Source organism: Bos indicus x Bos taurus, chromosome 22, assembly GCF_003369695.1.
Source record: "Bos indicus x Bos taurus breed Angus x Brahman F1 hybrid chromosome 22, Bos_hybrid_MaternalHap_v2.0, whole genome shotgun sequence".
NCBI classification, from domain to species: Eukaryota; Metazoa; Chordata; class Mammalia; order Artiodactyla; family Bovidae; genus Bos; species Bos indicus x Bos taurus.
In genome coordinates this window covers 33,467,336-33,486,150 of record NC_040097.1, presented here as the reverse complement: position 1 = coordinate 33,486,150, position 18,815 = coordinate 33,467,336, and the positions used below count along the sequence as shown (strand labels likewise).

The 18,815-nt window shown below is 39.2% G+C and overlaps 1 protein-coding gene across 6 annotated transcripts in view; it reads left to right on the top strand.

The window, feature by feature from the left end:
* CNTN3 (contactin 3) overlaps positions 1–18,815 on the top strand; it is a 399,245-nt gene that overhangs the window by 305,565 nt on the left and 74,865 nt on the right. For all 6 annotated transcript variants that reach the window (XM_027522607.1, XM_027522610.1, XM_027522611.1 and 3 more), the window contains 2 exons: positions 13,368–13,495; positions 15,791–15,966. In XM_027522607.1, the coding sequence (XP_027378408.1) occupies positions 13,368–13,495; positions 15,791–15,966 (304 nt within the window). The remainder of the gene's footprint in view (positions 1–13,367; positions 13,496–15,790; positions 15,967–18,815) is intronic.

Genomic DNA, 18,815 nt, shown 5'->3' with positions numbered 1-18,815 from the left:
TCTCACTAAATTTATTATTTGCTTATGACTCTACTGATTTAATAACTTTATATTTTCTAGTTAATTTCATTTCCTGACATCATGCCTCATTCTGAAGAGTTTGAGGATAGTTTATCAAAGTAGTCACAAAGTGAACATTGAGGAGAAAAATCATGCCAGAGTTCCAATTTTCTAGAACACAGGTTTCATCGAGACAGGATAAATTCTTCCCAGTAAATCCTTTTTGCTTATCACAGAGCATGGTCCATAGTCCACATTCATTAAATACTTACAGAATGAATGTCTGAGGTTGGTGTACAAAACATATGCCAGCAGATTAATTCACTTAGTTGAGATCCACAGTGTTGACTCAGAGCTTTTAACAAATGAGCAAAGAATAGTACTGCTAATAACAGAATCCATGCTGTCTGTAATATTGAATGAAGCCATTTGATGAGGAGATATGCAGCTATTCCTAGGCAAAAATATGCAAATGGATATGTCCAAAGTCAGTGGATTGTGATGGAGATAACATTGAGTAATATATAAATTAATGTCCTTAAGATGAAATATGACTTGCAAAGTTTTTTTTGTTCTTTCCCAAAATCCAAGGGTAACCTTGAGTTTTAAGGCTTAATACTCTTAAGGAATAGATAGCCATTATTTTTAGCTAATTTTCCGTGAAGCTTATTTCTCACATGTATGTTTTAATAAGCTTGAAAATAGAAGGTTATGTTCAGTGTCAAGAGTCTTGGAGAAAGAGAAGGTGCTGCTGTGAAAATGCAGTCAAATGCTGAGTCAGTTGGACTAACATTAAAGTTTATATCATCTCATCAAGGGTTGGTGGATTACCAGATACTGTGTCGAAATAGATGATGATGATTAAACCTCTGTGTGAAGGAGGGAAAAGCAAGTTCAGGTTATTGGGGCTGAGATTCTTCTCTCAGAAAACTTTGCAACCCACTCCAGTGTGTGGATGAACGTGGGATCTAAGACTCTCCCTTCTGTGTAATATCAGTACTCTCTTTTGTGCAAAATAATTTATAAGTAGCCAGTAATCAAATGTACATAGTCATTATAAAAAGAAAAGCTCAATAAGGCACAGCGTAAAAGACTCACACAGAAACATCTAAAGCAGAGACATTCTAAATACACCCGTCTCATCAGATGAGCTGAATTTCTACCAAGAGTTGCTAACCTGGTGTCCACAGAAGCATAAATGATGCATCCTGAATTGTATCAGATCTGTTGTTATTACTATAGTTGTTTATGTGTGTGTGTTTTCTGCAGATGGAGTCCTCAGATTTTTCAAATATTCAAAGAACTTTGTGTCCCAGATAAACACTGCATAAAGTTCTAAATGAGCCACTTAAACTTTAATGGACATCTCTAAAACAGGATGACTTTAGAATTGGAATAGTAGGGTCACTCAATTTGTGGAAAAACCTCATCCTCTCTATGTAGAAAACTGTCTCTGAACCCTTCACATTGGTTAAGACAAAATTTTATTCAACAGGTACTACGTGCATAGCACTGACTTTTAGTAACTTGTACGTTTTAGGGATTTGGGCACTCTAGCTGAGAAGCAATTCAAAGATATTGAACAAATTGTTAAATAAGCTGTAAGAACTGATTTAGGAATGGACAGGAATTGAATGGCTCCAGGAATCCTGCATTGCAACATCTTGTCATAGCAAGTGCTGAAATGAGTGAACTAATCATTATTTTCATCCTTATGTTACAAATCAAAGTCTGAAGTGGGTGAGTCCAAAGGACAGAGCCTTACATTACTGTTTTTCAAAGTGTATCCCCAAATTAGTAGCACCAGAACCATCTGGGAAATTAGAAATGTAACTCCTTGGCCCTTAATCTGGCAGTGGGCTCAGGAGGGATTACTTGAAAGACCAAGTCCTCCAGGTGAATGGTACAAAATTAAGTTTGATATGGGCACAATAAAGGACAGAAACAGTATGGATCTAATAGAAGCAGAAGATATTAAAAAGAAGTGGCAAGAATACACAGAACTGTACAAAAAAGATCTTCATGACCCAGATAATCATGATGGTGTGATCACTCACCTAGAGCCAGACATTGTGGCATGTGACGTCAAGTGGCCCTTAGGAAGCATCACTACAAACAAAGCTAGTGGAAGTGATGGAATTCCAGTTGAGCTGTTTCAAATCCTGAAAGATGATGCTGTGAAAGGGCTGCACTCAATATGCCAGCAAGTTTGGAAAACTCAGCAGTGGCCACAGGACTGGAAAAGGTCAGTTTTCATTCCAATCCCAAAGAATGCTCAAACTACCACACAATTGCACTCATCTCATACACTAGCAAAGTAATGCTCAAAATTCTGTAAGTTAGGCTTCAACAGTACACAAACCAAGAACTTCCAGATGTTCAAGCTAGATTTAGAAAAAGCAGAAGAACCAGAGATGAAATTCCAAAATCTGTCAGATCATAGAAAAAGCGAGAGAATTCCAAAAAAACATCTACTTCTGCTTAACTGACTCTGCTAAAACCTTTTACTGTGTGGATCACAGGAAACTGTGGAAAAATCTTAAAGAGACAGGAATACCAGAAACCTCTGCCTCATGAGAAACCTGTATGCAGGTCAAGAAGTGACAGTTAGAACCGGACATGGAACAACAGACTGGTTCCAAATTGGGAATGAGTATGTCAAGGCTCTCTATTGTCACCCTGCTTATTTAACTTATGTGCAGAGTACATCATGCAAAATGGCAGGCTGGATGATGCACCTACTGGAATCAAGATTGCCAGAAGATATATCAGTAACCTCAGATATGCAGATGACACCATCCTTATGGCAGAAAACAAAGAGGAACTTTTCATAAAACAAAGACCTCTTGATGAAAGTGAAAGAGGAGAGTGACAAACGAAGATCATGACATCCAGTCCCATCACTGCATGGAAAATAGATAGGGAAACATGGAAACTGTCACAGACTTTATTTTCTTGGGCTCCAAAACTTCTGTAGATGGTGACTGCAGTCATGAAATTAAAAGACACTTGCTCCTTGGAAGAAAAGCTATGACAAACCTAGACAGCATATTAAAAAGAAGAGACATTACTTTGCAAATAAATGTCCCTATAGTCAAAGCTATGATTTTTCCAGTAGTCATGTATGGATGTGAGAGTTGGATCATAAAGAAAGCTGAGTGCCAAAGAATTGATGCTTTTGAATTATGGTGTTGGAGAAGACTCTTGAGAGTCCCTTGGACTGGGGTTTCCTAAAGGAAATCAGTCCTGAATATTCATTGGAAAGACTGATGTTGAAGCTGAAGCTCGCATTTTTTTTTGCCACCTGGTGTAAAGAACTGACTCATTGGAAAAGATCCTGATGCTTGGAAAGATTGAAGGCAGGAAGAGAAGGAGAAAACAGATTATAAGATGGCTGTATGGCATCACTGACTTGATGGCCATTAGTTTGAGCAAGCTCCAGGAGACTGTGAAGGCAGGGGGCCCGGCGTGCTGCAGTCCATGGGGTCAAAAAGAGTCAGACATAACTGAACAACTAAACAACAACAAAAGTTTGAGAAGGTGAAACTTTTCCTGGGTGACTCGGTGATAAGGAATCTACCATTGTAGGAAACACGTTCGATCCATGGTTTGAGAAGATACCCTGGATTAGGAAATGGCAACCCACTCCATTATTCTTGCCTGGAAAACCCCATGGACAGGGAAGTCTGGCAGGCTGCAGTTCATAGGGTGGCAAAAAGTCTGACACGACTGAGCATGCACACAAAGTTTGAGAAACCGTGCAGCCCTGTGTTCCATATTTCCCCTTTGGCTAGGATAGGGTGAGGACCTTAATTCATATTCCTACCAAGACTGCATACAATAATAGAAGAGAATTCTCCAAAGAAAGATCAATGTTGGCTACTTAGGAAAGGGAAATAGATTCTGGGCAACCAAAAAATGCCCAGTACCTTCCACATTCCTTGAGTCAATGACATTTCTCTTTTGCATACACGGTATCTTGCTTCTATAGTTATTGTTGAAAGTGGGCTCCATTCCAGGACTGCTCATCTCTAGAAAAAGAGCATTCATTTGGATAACACTTGTGTCTCTCTTCAACACCTCCCCAGAGAAACCATCTGACTCCTAAAATTGGGTGGAAGACCTTGAGATTGTAGCTAAGATATCTTCCTTCTTTCTCTGTGGGTCCATCTGCCTGTAGAGAATAAATATATTCTGCTGTTCTCTTTACTGTACAGGAATGGAGATTGCCCTCACAAGGAGGATCTGTGCTAATGTACCTGTGCCAGGAAGTCTCACTTCTGTTCAGTTGCTCAGTCGTGTCCGACTCTTTGCGATCCCATGAATCGCAGCACGCCAGGCCTCCCTGTCCATCACCAACTCCCAGAGTTCATTCAAACTCATGTCCATCGAGTCGGTGATGCCATCCAGCCATCTCATCCTCTGTCGTCCCCTTCTCCTCCTGCCCCCAATCCCTCCCAGCATCAGATTCTTTTCCAATGAGTCAACTCTTCGCATGAGGTGGCCAAAGTATTGGAGTTTCAGCTTTAGCATCAGACCTTCCAAAGAATACCCAGGACTGAACTCCTTTAGAATGGACTGGTTGGATCTCCTTGCAGTCCAAGGGACTCTCAAGAGTCTTCTCCAACACCACAGTTCAAAAGCATCAATTCTTCGGCGCTCAGCTTTCTTCACAGTCCAACTCTCACATCCATACATGACCACTGGAAAAACCATAGCCTTTACTAGACGGACCTTTGTTGGCAAAGTAATGTCTCTGCTTTTTAATATGCTATCTAGGTTGGTCATAACTTTTCTTCCAAGGAGTAAGTGTCTTTTAATTTCATGGCTGCAATCATCATCTGCAGTGATTTTGGAGCCCAAATAAATAAAGTCAACCACAGTGTCCACTGTTTCCGCATTTATTTGCCATGAAGTGATGGGACCAGATGCCATGATCTTTGTTTCTGAATGTTGAGCTTTAAGCCAACTTTTTCACTCTCCTCTTTCACTTTCATCAAGAGGCTTTTGAGTTCCTCTTCACTTTCTGCCATAAGGGTGGTGTCACCTGCCTATCTGAGGTTATTGATATTTCTCCCAGCAATCTTGATTCCAGCTTGTGCTTCATGCAGTCCACCATTTCTCATGATATACTCTGCATATAAGTTAAATAAGCAGGGTGACAATATACAGCCTTGACATACTCCTTTTCCTATTTGGAACCAGTCTGTTGTTCCATGTCCAGTTCTAACTGTTGCTTCCTGACCTGCATATAGGTTTCCCAAGAGGCAGGTCAGGTGTTCTGGTATTTCCATCTCTTTCAGAATTTTCCACAGTTTATTGTGATCCACAGAGTCGAAGGCTTTGGCATAGTCAATAAAGCAGGAATAGATGTTTTTCTGGAACTCTTCCTTTTCCCATGATCCAGTGGATGTTGGCATCCAGCTGCTTCCTCTGCCTTTTCTAAAACCAGCTTGAACATCTGGAAGTTCACGGTTCACATATTGCTGAAGCCTGGCTTGGAGAATTTTGAGCATTACTTTACTAGCGTGTGAGATGAGTGCAATTGTGCAGTAGTTTGAGCATTCTTTGGCATTGCCTTTCTTTGGGATTGGAATGAAAACTGACCTTTTCCAGTCCTCTGGCCACTGCTGAGTTTTCCAAATTTTCTGGCATATTGAGTGCAGCACTTTCACAGCATCATCATTGAGGATTTGAAATAGCTCCACTGGAATTCCATCACCTCCACTAGCTTTGTTCGTAGTGATGCTCTCTAAGGCCCACTTGACTTCACATTCCAGGATGTCTGGCTCTAGGTCAGTGATCACACCATCATGATTATCTGGGTCGTGAAAATCTTTTTTGTACATTTCTCCTATGTATTCTTGCCACCTTTTCTTAATATCTTCTGCTTCTGTTAGGTCCATACCATTTTTGTTAATCCTGGGGTGAGGTGTCAAGAAACCACAGCCACTCACTTAAGCAGTTTTGAACTACGTTTTCCTGTAATACAGCTGACATCGTGATTTGCATTGATGTGATTGATGACTCTCTGTTTCAGGCAGAGAGGAATAGTGTCAAGTATGAGGCCCCTTTGAATCCTATTAAATATTCTTTATGAGGTTTTCTTTAAATACATTTGCCATCAGAGAATTGTTGATTTGTCATGTTTGTTTGTTTTACTAACTCATTCATCTGAGTATTTGTAATTTTTGCAGATTTATTGTATGAGAATTTAAATGTTTCAAATGGGTTGTTGCTGAGGCTTCATGAATTACTTAAATAGTTTTATATATTCATTCGAACTGGAAATCTCTTTTTAGGGGCCTTTTGTTCTATAGATGTGAGTCTACTTTAGGAGTAAAACTGTTGTCTGTGTCATAACAATAAATTTAGCTCCAGATATATTTGTTACGATAGATACACATTTGGAAAAGTTTTATAAATGTAATGAAAATGTTCTTTTTTTGTTGGTTCTCTTCTTCTGACTATGGGTAAGTATTAATGTGAGAAATGCATATTTATTTTGGCTACAGAGTCGGGCCACACTGTATTATTTCTTTAGGACTTCAGGTGCCTGTTCTGTGTAACCTGTGTATCCAACAGAGTAACAGAGCTGCATATTATTAGCCTGGTACTTACTCAAAGATAGGATAATTAACTGCTGAGTCTTCTCTACTCTGTCTCTCTTTTCCTTGGAGACTTTCTCATCAATAAATCACTAAACTAACACTGTTGAATTCATAAGATGAAAGCTCCAAATGGTATAGCTAAAAGGATGAAAATGCTAATATTATTTTCCTAAATACTATTTGTAGGTTATCTTTGAACTCAGTGGAGAGACGTTATTTACCAAGCATACGGGAGTGAGATTGGTTGTAAATGAAAACATACGCTATATGCTCTTTGTCTTTGACATTTATTTTCTCATGCATTTTCATCAATTTATATTTGCTTTTCTTAAATGTCATTATTTATCCTGTAGTATATGCATCATGAGTACTTTTTTCTTCTTGCTAATTGTAAGCATCCGTCTCTTACAATATGTACTCAGAAAGTGAAGTCCAAAATAGCGTTGTTATTTTCTATAGAGCGGTTTAATCATTACAGTCTCATGTGATCTCATCTCCACTGAGATGAGCTTCCTGAGAAAACATAGAGTTGCCGTGTGTTTGTTAAAATTCAAGTTGAATAAATTACTGTAATATTCAGAACCTAGGCGGGGGGAAAACAATGTTTTCCTGCCTTGCATACATAATGCTCCATACTTCTTCCATTCTGATACATAGTGTGTTTTTATGCTAAAATGTCGTCATATAGTACAGGTCAGTGTTGCATAGACAGCAGTCTACTTTCTGAGCAAACAGAGTTTCTTAACAGCCATAAATTTAATGCTATCACTGAATTACAGAATGGACCCATTAGAGCAGTGTAGAGCCATTAAGTTTCCTTATTCCAAACTAACCATCGACTGCATGAAGTTAAGTGAAATACTTAACCTCTTTTACTACAAAAGGAAAAACCAGTAAAAGGTTTCATATAAAGGTATATCGTAAAACTGATCGAGGAGATAAAATTCCACAGTGATTAAAATTACACATTTCTCAAATCAGCCCAGAGTACCACATTTCTGAATTTCAGTCTCATAAATCTTCATTAAACTTTTTGTGCCAAGACTAGAGTCACTCATGGTTATCTACCTTTTCAGCTCTACCCATTTGCAGAAAATCGTGTTCCCAGAAAGCACAGAAAGCAATTTCATTTATAGTGAAGTGGTATAAAATTTTCACTTCGAATCTCTGTAGGGAAGCACGGGTTATTGAAGGTTTTCTGTTGAGAAACAATTACTTTATCCATTTACTGAATATTGTTTATTTTTATGTTGTGTGAAATGCCCTGTGGGCCTCTTAGAATTGACTGGAAGAACCAATTGACGAAGAAAATATCCAATTAGCTCAAAATTTTACAATGTACAGAGTTTGCATTCTTTGAGCGTCAATATGTTTGTTTTGGAGTTTTTGTGCAATTCCCGAGGTACCAGCCTTGCCTTTTAAACTGTTACTTATCTTAACGTAGCCATGAGTCTAGGCCTGCTTGTTTAGAGTTATTAAACCTCATGCACTAAAGGATTTCTAGTTCTTCCAACAGTAAATAGTTCTTTATTTGTGGTCAAAGGTTGACAGTTACACTAGTTTATAGCTTGAGAAGATATCTGAAATTGCCTATCTCTGCTCTGTGGTACCCAAATGGAGAAGCGCTATGCTTAAGTTGAATATTTGTTCAGGCGACAGTAGACATCTTTACTTTGTTTTATCGCTTACAAATCTCAGAAGTTGATTGCCCACCTCCTGGAGATTCCAATTCTATTTCTATCCTCCAACTCAGAACAGATAAGGTTGCCTCAGCCTTTCAATGTCTTCAGGACCTTCTGATACCATATTTCTGACATCAACTTGGTTTTTTTTGCTTGCCTGTTTGTTTTGTTTTGTTTTAAATATGAAAATGTCCAGCAAATCTCCACTTTCTTTTTAAAGCAGTGGGAGGGAAAATTTAATGAGTGAAGCTGTGGATCAAGGACTGTCTTCTTTGGGGATCTTGGTCAAAAGTTTAACAAGTACATTAGCAACCAGAATCAGTCAGGAACATTGCCCTGGTTTATTAATTTATTCTCATTCCTTCTTCCTCTGAGACATTTCTCCATCAGTTTTCTCTCTTTCCCCACCCCCCGCCCCATTTCTCTTCCCCTTATTTTCAGTCCTTCCCCCTTGATTAGCATCTTGCTTAATAGTACAAGTGAATTTTCAGTCCTCTTAACAGGAGTTGTTGAATTCTCTTCACCCAGCCCTCTACTGCTTCATCTTTCCTTTTCCACATATATATGTATGTACATATGTATAGTTGTGTATATATACACACGCACATTTAAGAGAGCGTCAGAAGATGAGATGGTTGAATGGTATCAGCAATGCAAAGAACATACTCCACGAGATAGTGAGGGACAGGGAGGCCTGGCATGCTGCAGTCCATGGGGTCGCAAAGAGTCGGAGATGACTGGGCAACAGAGCAACAACAACATAACATATATATTTATATTGAGAAAAAACATGCATATGTGCATATATACATAAATATATGTGTGTATAAAAGTCTGCACACTTTCTGAACTTCAGTCAATCAGTCGTGTCTGACTCTTTGCGGACCACGAATTGCAGCACGCCAGGCCTCCCTGTCCATCACCAACTCCGAGAGTTCACCCAAACTCATGTCCATCGAGTCGGTGATGCCTTCCAGACATCTCATCCTCCGTCGTCCCCTTCTCCTCCTGCCCCCAACCCCTCCCAGCATCAGAGTCTTTTCCAATGAGTCAACTCTTCGCATGAGGTGGCCAAAGTACTGGAGTTTCGGCTTTAGCATCATTCCTTCCAAAGAAATCCCAGGGCTGATCTCCTTTAGAATGGACTGGTTGGATCTCCTTGCAGTCCAAGGGACTCTCAAGAGTCTTCTCCAACACCACAGTTCAAAAGCATCAATTCTTCGGCGCTCAGCTTTCTTCTCAGTCCAACTCTCACATCCATACATGACCACAGGAAAAACCATACCCTTGACTAGATGGACCTTTGTTGGCAAAGTAATGTCTCTGCTTTTTAATATGCTGCCTAGGTTGGTCATAACTTTCCTTCCAAGGAGTAAGCGTCTTTTAATTTCATGGCTGCAGTCACCATCTGCAGTGATTTTGGAGCCCCCCAAAAATAAAGTCTGACACTGTTTGCACTGTTTCCGCATTTATTTGCCATGAAGTGTTGGGACCAGATGCCATGATCTTCGTTTTCTGAATGTTGAGCTTGAAGCCAACTTTTTCACTCTCCTCTTTCACTTTCATCAAGAGGCTTTTTAGTTCCTCTTCACTTTCTGCCATAAGGGTGGTGTCATCTGCATATCTGAGGTTATTGATTTTTCTCCTGGCTGTCTTGATTCCAGCTTATGCTTCCTCCAGCCCAGCGTTTCTCATGATGTACTCTGCATACAAGTTAAATAAGCAGGGTGACAATATACAGCCTTGACAAACTCCTTTTCCTGTTTGGAACCAGTCTGTTGTTCCATGTCCAGTTCTAACTGCTGCTTCCTGGCATGCATACAGGTTTCTCAAGAGGCATGTCAGGTGGTCTGGTATTCCCATCTCAGAATTTCCAACAGTTTATTGTGATCCACACAGTCAAAGGCTTTGGCATAGTCAATAAAGCAGAAATAGATGCTTTTCTGGAACTCTCTTCCTTTTTTCATTTTCCAGCAGATGTTGGCAATTTGATCTCTGAACTTACTTCCTTGTAATCTGTAAACTTCTCAGTGCCTTGAATCCTGCCTTCACTAATCCTCTCCTCTACACTGACTCTCTAAAAGAACATAATCATTTATTCATTCAGCAAGCTTTATATTTGAGCATCTCTCTATACCAGAAATAATTCAAGGCTCTAGGAATTTAGTGATGAAAAATCCTGATACTATCCACTCTGTGCTTCAAAAGACCTTAGCATCTCTAAACTCACAAGAGGAGGAAAATATTAGCCAGATAAGTACACAGGTATATAATTGGCCAGTTGCCCATTGCTATGACAAAGGCACAGATGATGTATAATCAGTAGAGAAAGATGTAATCCAACCGGTTTAGGGAAGTGACCAAAATCTGATGATTGAGTACACATTTATCAAACATAGGGAACAGGTTTTATAAAGGCCCCAAGACAGGAAGCACAAAAGCAGTTAAAAGAAGGCTTGGGTGATGAGAAAAGCAAAGCATAGAATTCCTGAGGCCTTTTGTAGTTAGAGGGGCAGGGTCCTGATGGGACACATGGCTAATTTAGGGCTTAGGATGTCATCTTTTTCCTGCAGGTAATAAGATGCCAGGAAGGAGGTCTAAGCCAGAATTGGGCAGAAGGGAGTAAGGCAGGATTAGTGGTCAGATTTCTATTTCTCTAAGCTTACTCCCCATGTTTTTCCAAAGAATCTTTGTATCTTAAGCTTTCATTCATGTGTACCTCCCTGCAGGCTTTTCTCTTTCAGTTATTATTGCACACTATTTAAGAAAATATCTGTTCTATGATAAGGTATAAAGAGATTTTTTTTTTTTATCATCCCTTTGCAAAAAGTGATCAGATTACATTTCACACCCAGCAAAGAGGGCAGGGCCTCTGGAAGGAAATCAGACATAGTGCCTTTTTTACAGGATCTTAGAATTTTTAACCCTTCACTGTAGTTCTTCAAATTGAGATAAAATAGTGCTGTGTGTTCTGTGGTTAGCTGCCCAAGCCATTGCTTTTAAACCTTTGTATTTGGAATATACCTGGACATGTCAAAAAAAAAAAAAAAATCATATGAGCAACTAACAGTCATGGGTATCTGTACCCAGAATCACGAACAGGTCCCTATGTGCGAGCTCTGATTCCACTGCAACCTTCCCACCAAGAAAATATAACCAAGATGCAGGTGAAGGTGAATCATAAGCTATGAAAAATACATACAAATTATATATATACACACACATATATACATACACACACACATATATATGTACATATACAGCATGAAATCTGTATCTTGTGTATTGTGATACATAAACTTGTCCTAATAGTCACATTTTTTTGACACACACCTAAATATCTTCCCACAAATAGGATAGTATTTAGAGATTGAATTGAGATCCTCCAACTCTAGTCTAAGGTCCTCAGCATCTTTCCTGTCTACTGTACTATGTCACCCAGAAGTTGGAGCATTGTTTCTCCCAGGATTTACACTTATCATGCATTGCTGATGCTGGAGTTGCAGATCTTTTAAGAAATTTACCACTCATTTGGATACGACACTCAGGTAACAGAGATGTGAACCATAAATAATAAAAAGTATTCAAAGCATTAAATGTATAATATAGATAGTAAAGATTTTAGGGATTCAAAGAAAAGGAAAATAAATCTGGGTAGACAAGATGGGCAGTAAAGATTCATGAATCGGACTAATGACAGGTCAGCTCTTTCTCATTCTTCTTTCTCAGTTCAAATGGCACCTTTTCTAAGAGGCTTTTCGGAAGCGCTCTCTCATGGAAACATTCCCTGTGGCCATTGCCTTTATTTTATCACCCCATCTGAATCTTTCTGATTACTTCTCAAAAATCTGAACTTACCACATTTACCTGTTTAATCATTTACTGCATGTGCCACTCACTAGACTGTTATTTCCACGAGGTAGAAATTTTCTCTCTTGCTCACTCTGTGATCCCAGAGACTCTGATAGTGTCTAGCACATGTAAGGTACTCAGTTCTGTGTCCTTAGTTAATTAGTTAGATGCAAAAGCCTTAAGTACTTTAAGCGTACCCTCAGAAATTCAAATGTGATTTTCATTTACGTTGTCCCAATTCTCTGCAGTATTTCATGAGTGACCATATGCATGTTCTTTTGCAAAATTTGGATTTATACTGGGTTAGATATGACTTTCCCAAGTTCATCACTAAAGGTCAGGGAGTTTCTTATTTCTCATAAGCTATTTCACACTTAAGGAAAATGGTGTCCTGTCTACTTTTTGTTTTCTCCAAATTGAGAAGGCAAAACCTTGAGTAATCTCCTTCACCGTATAGTTTTGGAAAATATACCACACTTATATGATAAAGGCATCCTTGAAATCAGGTAAAATATTTGGTATTGCTGTTAGGTAAATTTGTGTAAAAATATCGAGAAATACTCATATTGGTAGAATGTCTCTTTTTAGTCATCTGTGTGCATGTGTATGTTAATTTTGTTTTAATTTTATTTTATTATTTAACTTTACAACATTGTATTGGTTTTGCCATATATCAACATGAATCCGCCACAGGTATACACGTGTTGCCCATCCTGAACCCTCCTCCCGCCTCCCTAAAGAGACACATGTACCCCAATGTTCATCGCAGCACTGTTTATAATAGCCAGGACATGGAAGCAACCTAGATGTCCATCAACAGATGAATGGATAAGAAAGCTGTGGTACATATACACAATGGAGCATTACTCAGCCATTAAAAAGAATACATTTGAATCAGTTCTAATGAGGTGGATGAAACTGGAGCCTATTATACAGAGTGAAGTAAGCCAGAAAGAAAAACACCAATACAGTATACTAATGCATATATATGGAATTTAAAAAGATGGTAACTATAACCCTGTATATGAGACAGCAAAAGAGACACTGATGTATAGAACAGTCTTTTGTTTTATTTTTTTTAATACCCAAGAAAGCTAAGGGGCTGCTTTATCTTGCTTTAAATATAGTAGCTAAAGGTGATACTTCTGTTAAAAAACTCTGTTTACTTTGGGGAAAAAAGTGACTTCTAGACATTTATTTGTTTCATTTGTATTTCCTTTAGAACTTCTTTCCTAAATGATGGAGGACTCAAAATTGTCAATGTAACTAAAGCTGATGCTGGAATTTATACCTGCATAGCTGAAAACCAGTTTGGGAAAGCAAATGGCACAACACACTTGGTTGTTACAGGTAGGTGCCTTTCTTAAAGACTTCTTTACATAGGGATATGCTGCATGCCTTCTTACTAAGATCAAAGGGAAAAAATGTTTCTCATGATATGCAGTGCACTATAAAGGTCGGCCTTGTGTTTGGCTCAGATGGGAGAGAATCTACCTGCAATGCGGGAGACCCGGGTTCGATCCATGGGTCAGGGAGATCCCTTGGAGAAAGAAATGGCTACCCACTCCAATATTCTTGCATGGAGAATTCCATGGACAGAGGATCCTGGTGAGCTACAGTCCATGGGTTTGTAAAGAGTTGGAGATGACTAAGTGACTAACAGTTCCACACTTTCACTATCTTTAACAAGTGACAGTCAGAGAACAGTTCTTAATATTTCCTTAGACATCACAGTGTGTACCAGGAATCCACGAGTTACCAGTTGGAGTAATGGTCAATAGAACTGCAAGTCGCGTGTGCTGCTCCTATACTTTTATGTTATGCTATTCTATTATGTCAAATCTTTTGTACACTTTTTCCCTCTTCAATATCTTTAATATTTTCTGCAGATGTTTAAATCTCTGAAATAATCCTTGCTATCAGTCAGAGTTACTTAGAGTTGTGATTGTATTTTTGTTCATTTATTCATCGAAGAAAAACATTGAGTACCTACCATGCTTGGGTTATCCTTCCCAGCTGGTGCAGTGGTAAAGAATCTGCCTGCCAATGCAGGAGACTCAAGAGATACAGTTTTGATCCCTGTGTTGGGAAAGATCCCCTGGAAAAGGCAATGGCAACCCACTACAATATTCTTACCTAGAGAATTCCATGGACAGAGGACCCTGGCAGGCTACAGTCCATGGGGTTGCAAAGAGTCAGACACAACTGAGCAGCTAACACAGCACAACAACACGCTTGGGTTATTCAGTAAACAAACTGACAAAGATGCTGCCCACATGCACTGTACCTTCTTTCGGAGGTACAAAGAAAATAGGCAGTATATAAGTATACTGCAAGGAATATAAAGCAAGGAAATCCACTGAAAACAAAATTCACACAAGCAGAAAATACCAGAGGAGTGTCTGAGAAACATAAGCTGGAGCATGAAACCAGGGGATCGGAGAAGGAGAGATGTGAACCAAGATTTCATGGAGATGAAGGAATTCAGTTTGTTTCTTAGGGACAATCCTGTAGAGGTTCTGTAACCCTTGTTAGCACTTAGTTGGACTAAGGTTTTAGTTGGAGTGAAAAGTAGAGACCGGTGTAGAGTTTTGAGCAGAGAAATGAAATGATGGAAAGTGTATATTTAAAGGTTTACTCTTCACTGCTCAGTAGAGAACAGACTATGGAGAGTCAAGGGCCGAAATGGGAGGAATCCCAGGAGACGCTGCAGTAATCCAGGCAGGAGTGATAATGACCACAGTGAGATGGCGGCAGCAGCTGATGGACGGAAGGCATTCAAATCTAAATATATTCTGAGTGTGGAGTCACTGGCATGGCTGGCAGACTGGATATGAGTGCTCAGAGAAGCATTCCTGCAGGGTGTGTGGTGAACAGCAGGAAGAATACCAGCCAAAACAACCGAGATGAGAAAGGCTGAGGTCCTACCAGGTAGGGTAGGAGGAGCATCAGGAGATTGCTGTTGTGGAAAACATAGTAAATGACTCTTTTGAAGACTTTTGCTGTGACGTGGAGCAAGAAACGGGGAGTAGCAATGGAAAACTGGAGTCAGAGAACTTTGAATTCATAAAAGTTGGAAGGACTGTGATGACAGAAATGCACATGTGGATATTTGCATTTAGGAAGAAACAAATTAATTAGCATTTTAACTAAGTATCCTACCTATTCTAAACATCATTTTTTTTTTTTTTTGTAGTATCTCAAAAGTTTTGAGTCTATTTAAATCTTGGTAGTAGTATATTTTCCAATCATTGAAAATGCAGTGATTTCTATTTCTACTCTTATATTTCATGAAGCAATAAAACTAAAATGAAATTGATTTTGTAATAGTATTATAACTCTTGTTTACAGGTGACTTTAATTTTTAAACTTCTATAGTCTATAGGTTTAGATATCCTAATTCTTTTAACAAGAATTTGTGTGTGCAGTGAAATATATTATGGATCTTCATCAAAATGTCTGTTTTAATCCTGAAGACTTTTCATTATATAGAGGTATATTTACACACACACACACACATACACATATATATACCTACACAAACATGCATACTGTAAGTGAGATTAACAATCTGCCTCTGAAAATTGCTTTTGTTGAAATAAAAATGCTGAAGCTTTGCTGAACACTTTATTGTTTCCCCAATAGAACCAACGAGGATAACCTTGGCACCGTCCAACATGGATGTCTCCGTGGGTGAGAGCGTCATTTTGCCCTGCCAGGTGCAACACGACCCCCTGTTAGCTACCATGTTTACCTGGTATTTCAATGGGGCCCTCGCAGATTTTAGGAAAGATGGATCTCACTTTGAGAAAGTTGGTGGGGTAAGTCGTGACAGTTTCCTCCTGCTTTTTACACGTCTCTGATGTTTTATCCCCATAGAAACATCAGGGACATATGTGTTGCGCCAGTAATGTTTGTTCTTTGAGACAACTAGGGTTTCAATTCTGTAGTGATCTGTGATCTAACTTTATCATTGTAATTACCAGAAAGTGATCACATTTATTTCAATCTGTAAATTATAATTTTATTTAAAATTAATGTTTGTTGTGTTTATGTTAAATATTACTTTAACATGAACATAAATTTGTATTTGTGTTAACAGTACTTTGTGATACTTTTGTCATGAGTATTCCCTTCCAGAAGGGAAGGTGTTCTTATGCAAGTGTTTATTTTCAACATAAAATGTTATGAAATTGAATGAAGTTCACATTTATGAAGTGCTTCCAATGTATCAGGTCAGGTTCTTCATCCCAGTTAATTCTTGCAGTGGTGCTGGATGTTAGTGGTAAGAATTGTCATTTTGCAGGTGTTTAAACCAAGGATTTGTAAACTTATTAATCTGTCCAACGTCACTGAGCTGGTTAGTGGTGGAACTTAGATCCAAGTTTAAATATGTGAGTCCCCAAATTACACATATATTTTCTTCTGGTCCATTTTTTCACCTCATGTGTGATGGTTCTACTTGAGGAAGAATTATAAATTTCAAGGGAAAATAGACACATTGAGGAGAACTGCTGAGAAGGGACTCAGTGTTGTGAACCACTCAGAGTTAAACCTCATACCTGGCCACATGTCTGTGAATCCAGAATCACAAGGCCAGCTTTCCTTGCCAGCCAGTTTGCATCGACACAAGATTATCTTCACTCATTTTGGCTAAGATGTCAGTGGTGCATCATTATGAAATCTGGGTTTTCTCCTTATGGACAAAACAGTATGATGCTTAATTCATCTATATTCATTTGAAAGTATTTATTAAAAGTACGTATGTATATACATGGGCCTAGTAATGTGTCAGGATTGTGTGCAACTTCAAAGGATGGTGTTAAAACTTGAATGTGTGTGTGTATGCTCAGTCGTTTCCGACTCTTTGCAACCCCATGGACTGTAGTCTGCCAGGCTCCTCTGTCCTTGGAATTTTCCTGGCAAAAGTCCTGGAGAGGATTGTCATTTTCTTCTCCAGGGGATCTTCCCAACCCAAAGTCGAACCTGTGTCTCTTGTGTCTCCTGCACTGGCCGGCAGATTCCTTACAATTGAGCCACCTGAATGGTGTTCCCTTAAAAGATCTGTTCTAATCCTAATGCCTAGCTGTGAAATAGAATTATTAGTCTCTGTCCCTGGTTCCTAGCAAAGAGCTTCTAAAATCTTTAGAGTTTCCAGGGTGATGAAACCTCTTTTGCCATAATGAAGTGAATCTGTGGGCTCCTGGATAGCTTCAGGATGGTCATGAGAAAGACCAAGCCATGATTAGAAGCCTGGAATTTCAGCACTCCCTACCCCATCCCCATCCTTCAGGAAGGAGGGAAGGGTTGGGGATTGAACTTATGATTGACCAGGCCTATGTGATGATGCTCCCAGAAGCATCCCAAAAGTAAAATACTTTTCACCACAGAGAGCTTCTGAGTTGGTGAACATAGCTACATGCTTCGTGGGTGACACACCCCACATCCATGGGATAGAAATTCTCTCACTTGAAACCCCTCAGGATCTCACCCTATATCTCTTCCTCTGGATGTTTAGGTGCATTCTTAATGATCCTTTATGGCATTCATGTTTAAAGCATCATAAAATAAATAAGTACTACCCTGAGCTCTGTGAGTCATTCTAGCACATTATTGAGCCCAAGGAGCATGTCATGGAAGCGTCAGTTTATAAGTGATTGGTGAGGAGTACAAATGGCAATCTGAGACTCAATCTGATGCTATCTCCAGGCAGTTAATACCAGAATTGAATTATAGGACTGCCTGTCATTGAATTACCAGACCTAGTGTTGGAAATTTGCCTGATACGGAAGACACACACGTTTGGTGTTCTAAGTGTGTGTAGAGTGGTTGACCATAAAGGTGACACAGAAAGAGTTTGTCCTTTACACTAGTACCTCAGAATGTGACCTTATTTGGAAAGGGTTGTTGCAGAAATAGTTAGTGAAGTTATGGTGATGTCATACTAGAATAGGATGGACCCTAATCCAGTATGACTGTTGTCCTTATAAGACAGGGGAAATTTGTACACAGACAAACACACAGAGAGAAGATCACCTTGTAAAGTCATAGACACAAGGAAAATGGCCCTGTGAAGATGGAGGCGGGCACTGTGAAGTTTTGCTTCCACAAGTCCTAGAGTTCCTGGAGTTGCCAGAACCTGGAAGAGGCAGGGAAGGGTCTTATCCTAGAAATTTTGGAGAGAGATCTTGATTTCAGATTTCTGGCTCCAAAACTCTAAGAGGACAAAGTTCTGTTGTTTGAAGCCCCCCCGCTTATGTTACTGTGTTATAGCAGCCCTACTGACCCTCTACAAATGGTTTTCAAGAAATTGAAGATGTTTAGATATCTAGCCACAGTTAAGTGCAATTTCAATGCTGTTTCTATTTTCTGTCATCTGGCTTTTGTTTTCAAAGTTCTAGTTAACTTTCCAAATTATTCTGACCAATTCAAGGCTTTTAAGAACGTCATCAGTTGCTACAAAGCATTACCATTTCTTTCACTATTGCTTTAAATGCTTTTTTTAAAAATCACCAGTCTCTTCGATCACAACAGGAAAAGGCATATGCCAGTATCCTCTGCCAGCTCTTTACTCCATGCTTAGGGTTTATCATTTGCATTTTCTTGGAGAGGAGGCAATGGGGAGGGGAAAAAAAAAAAAAAAAAAGGCAAGAATGTTACCTTCACAATA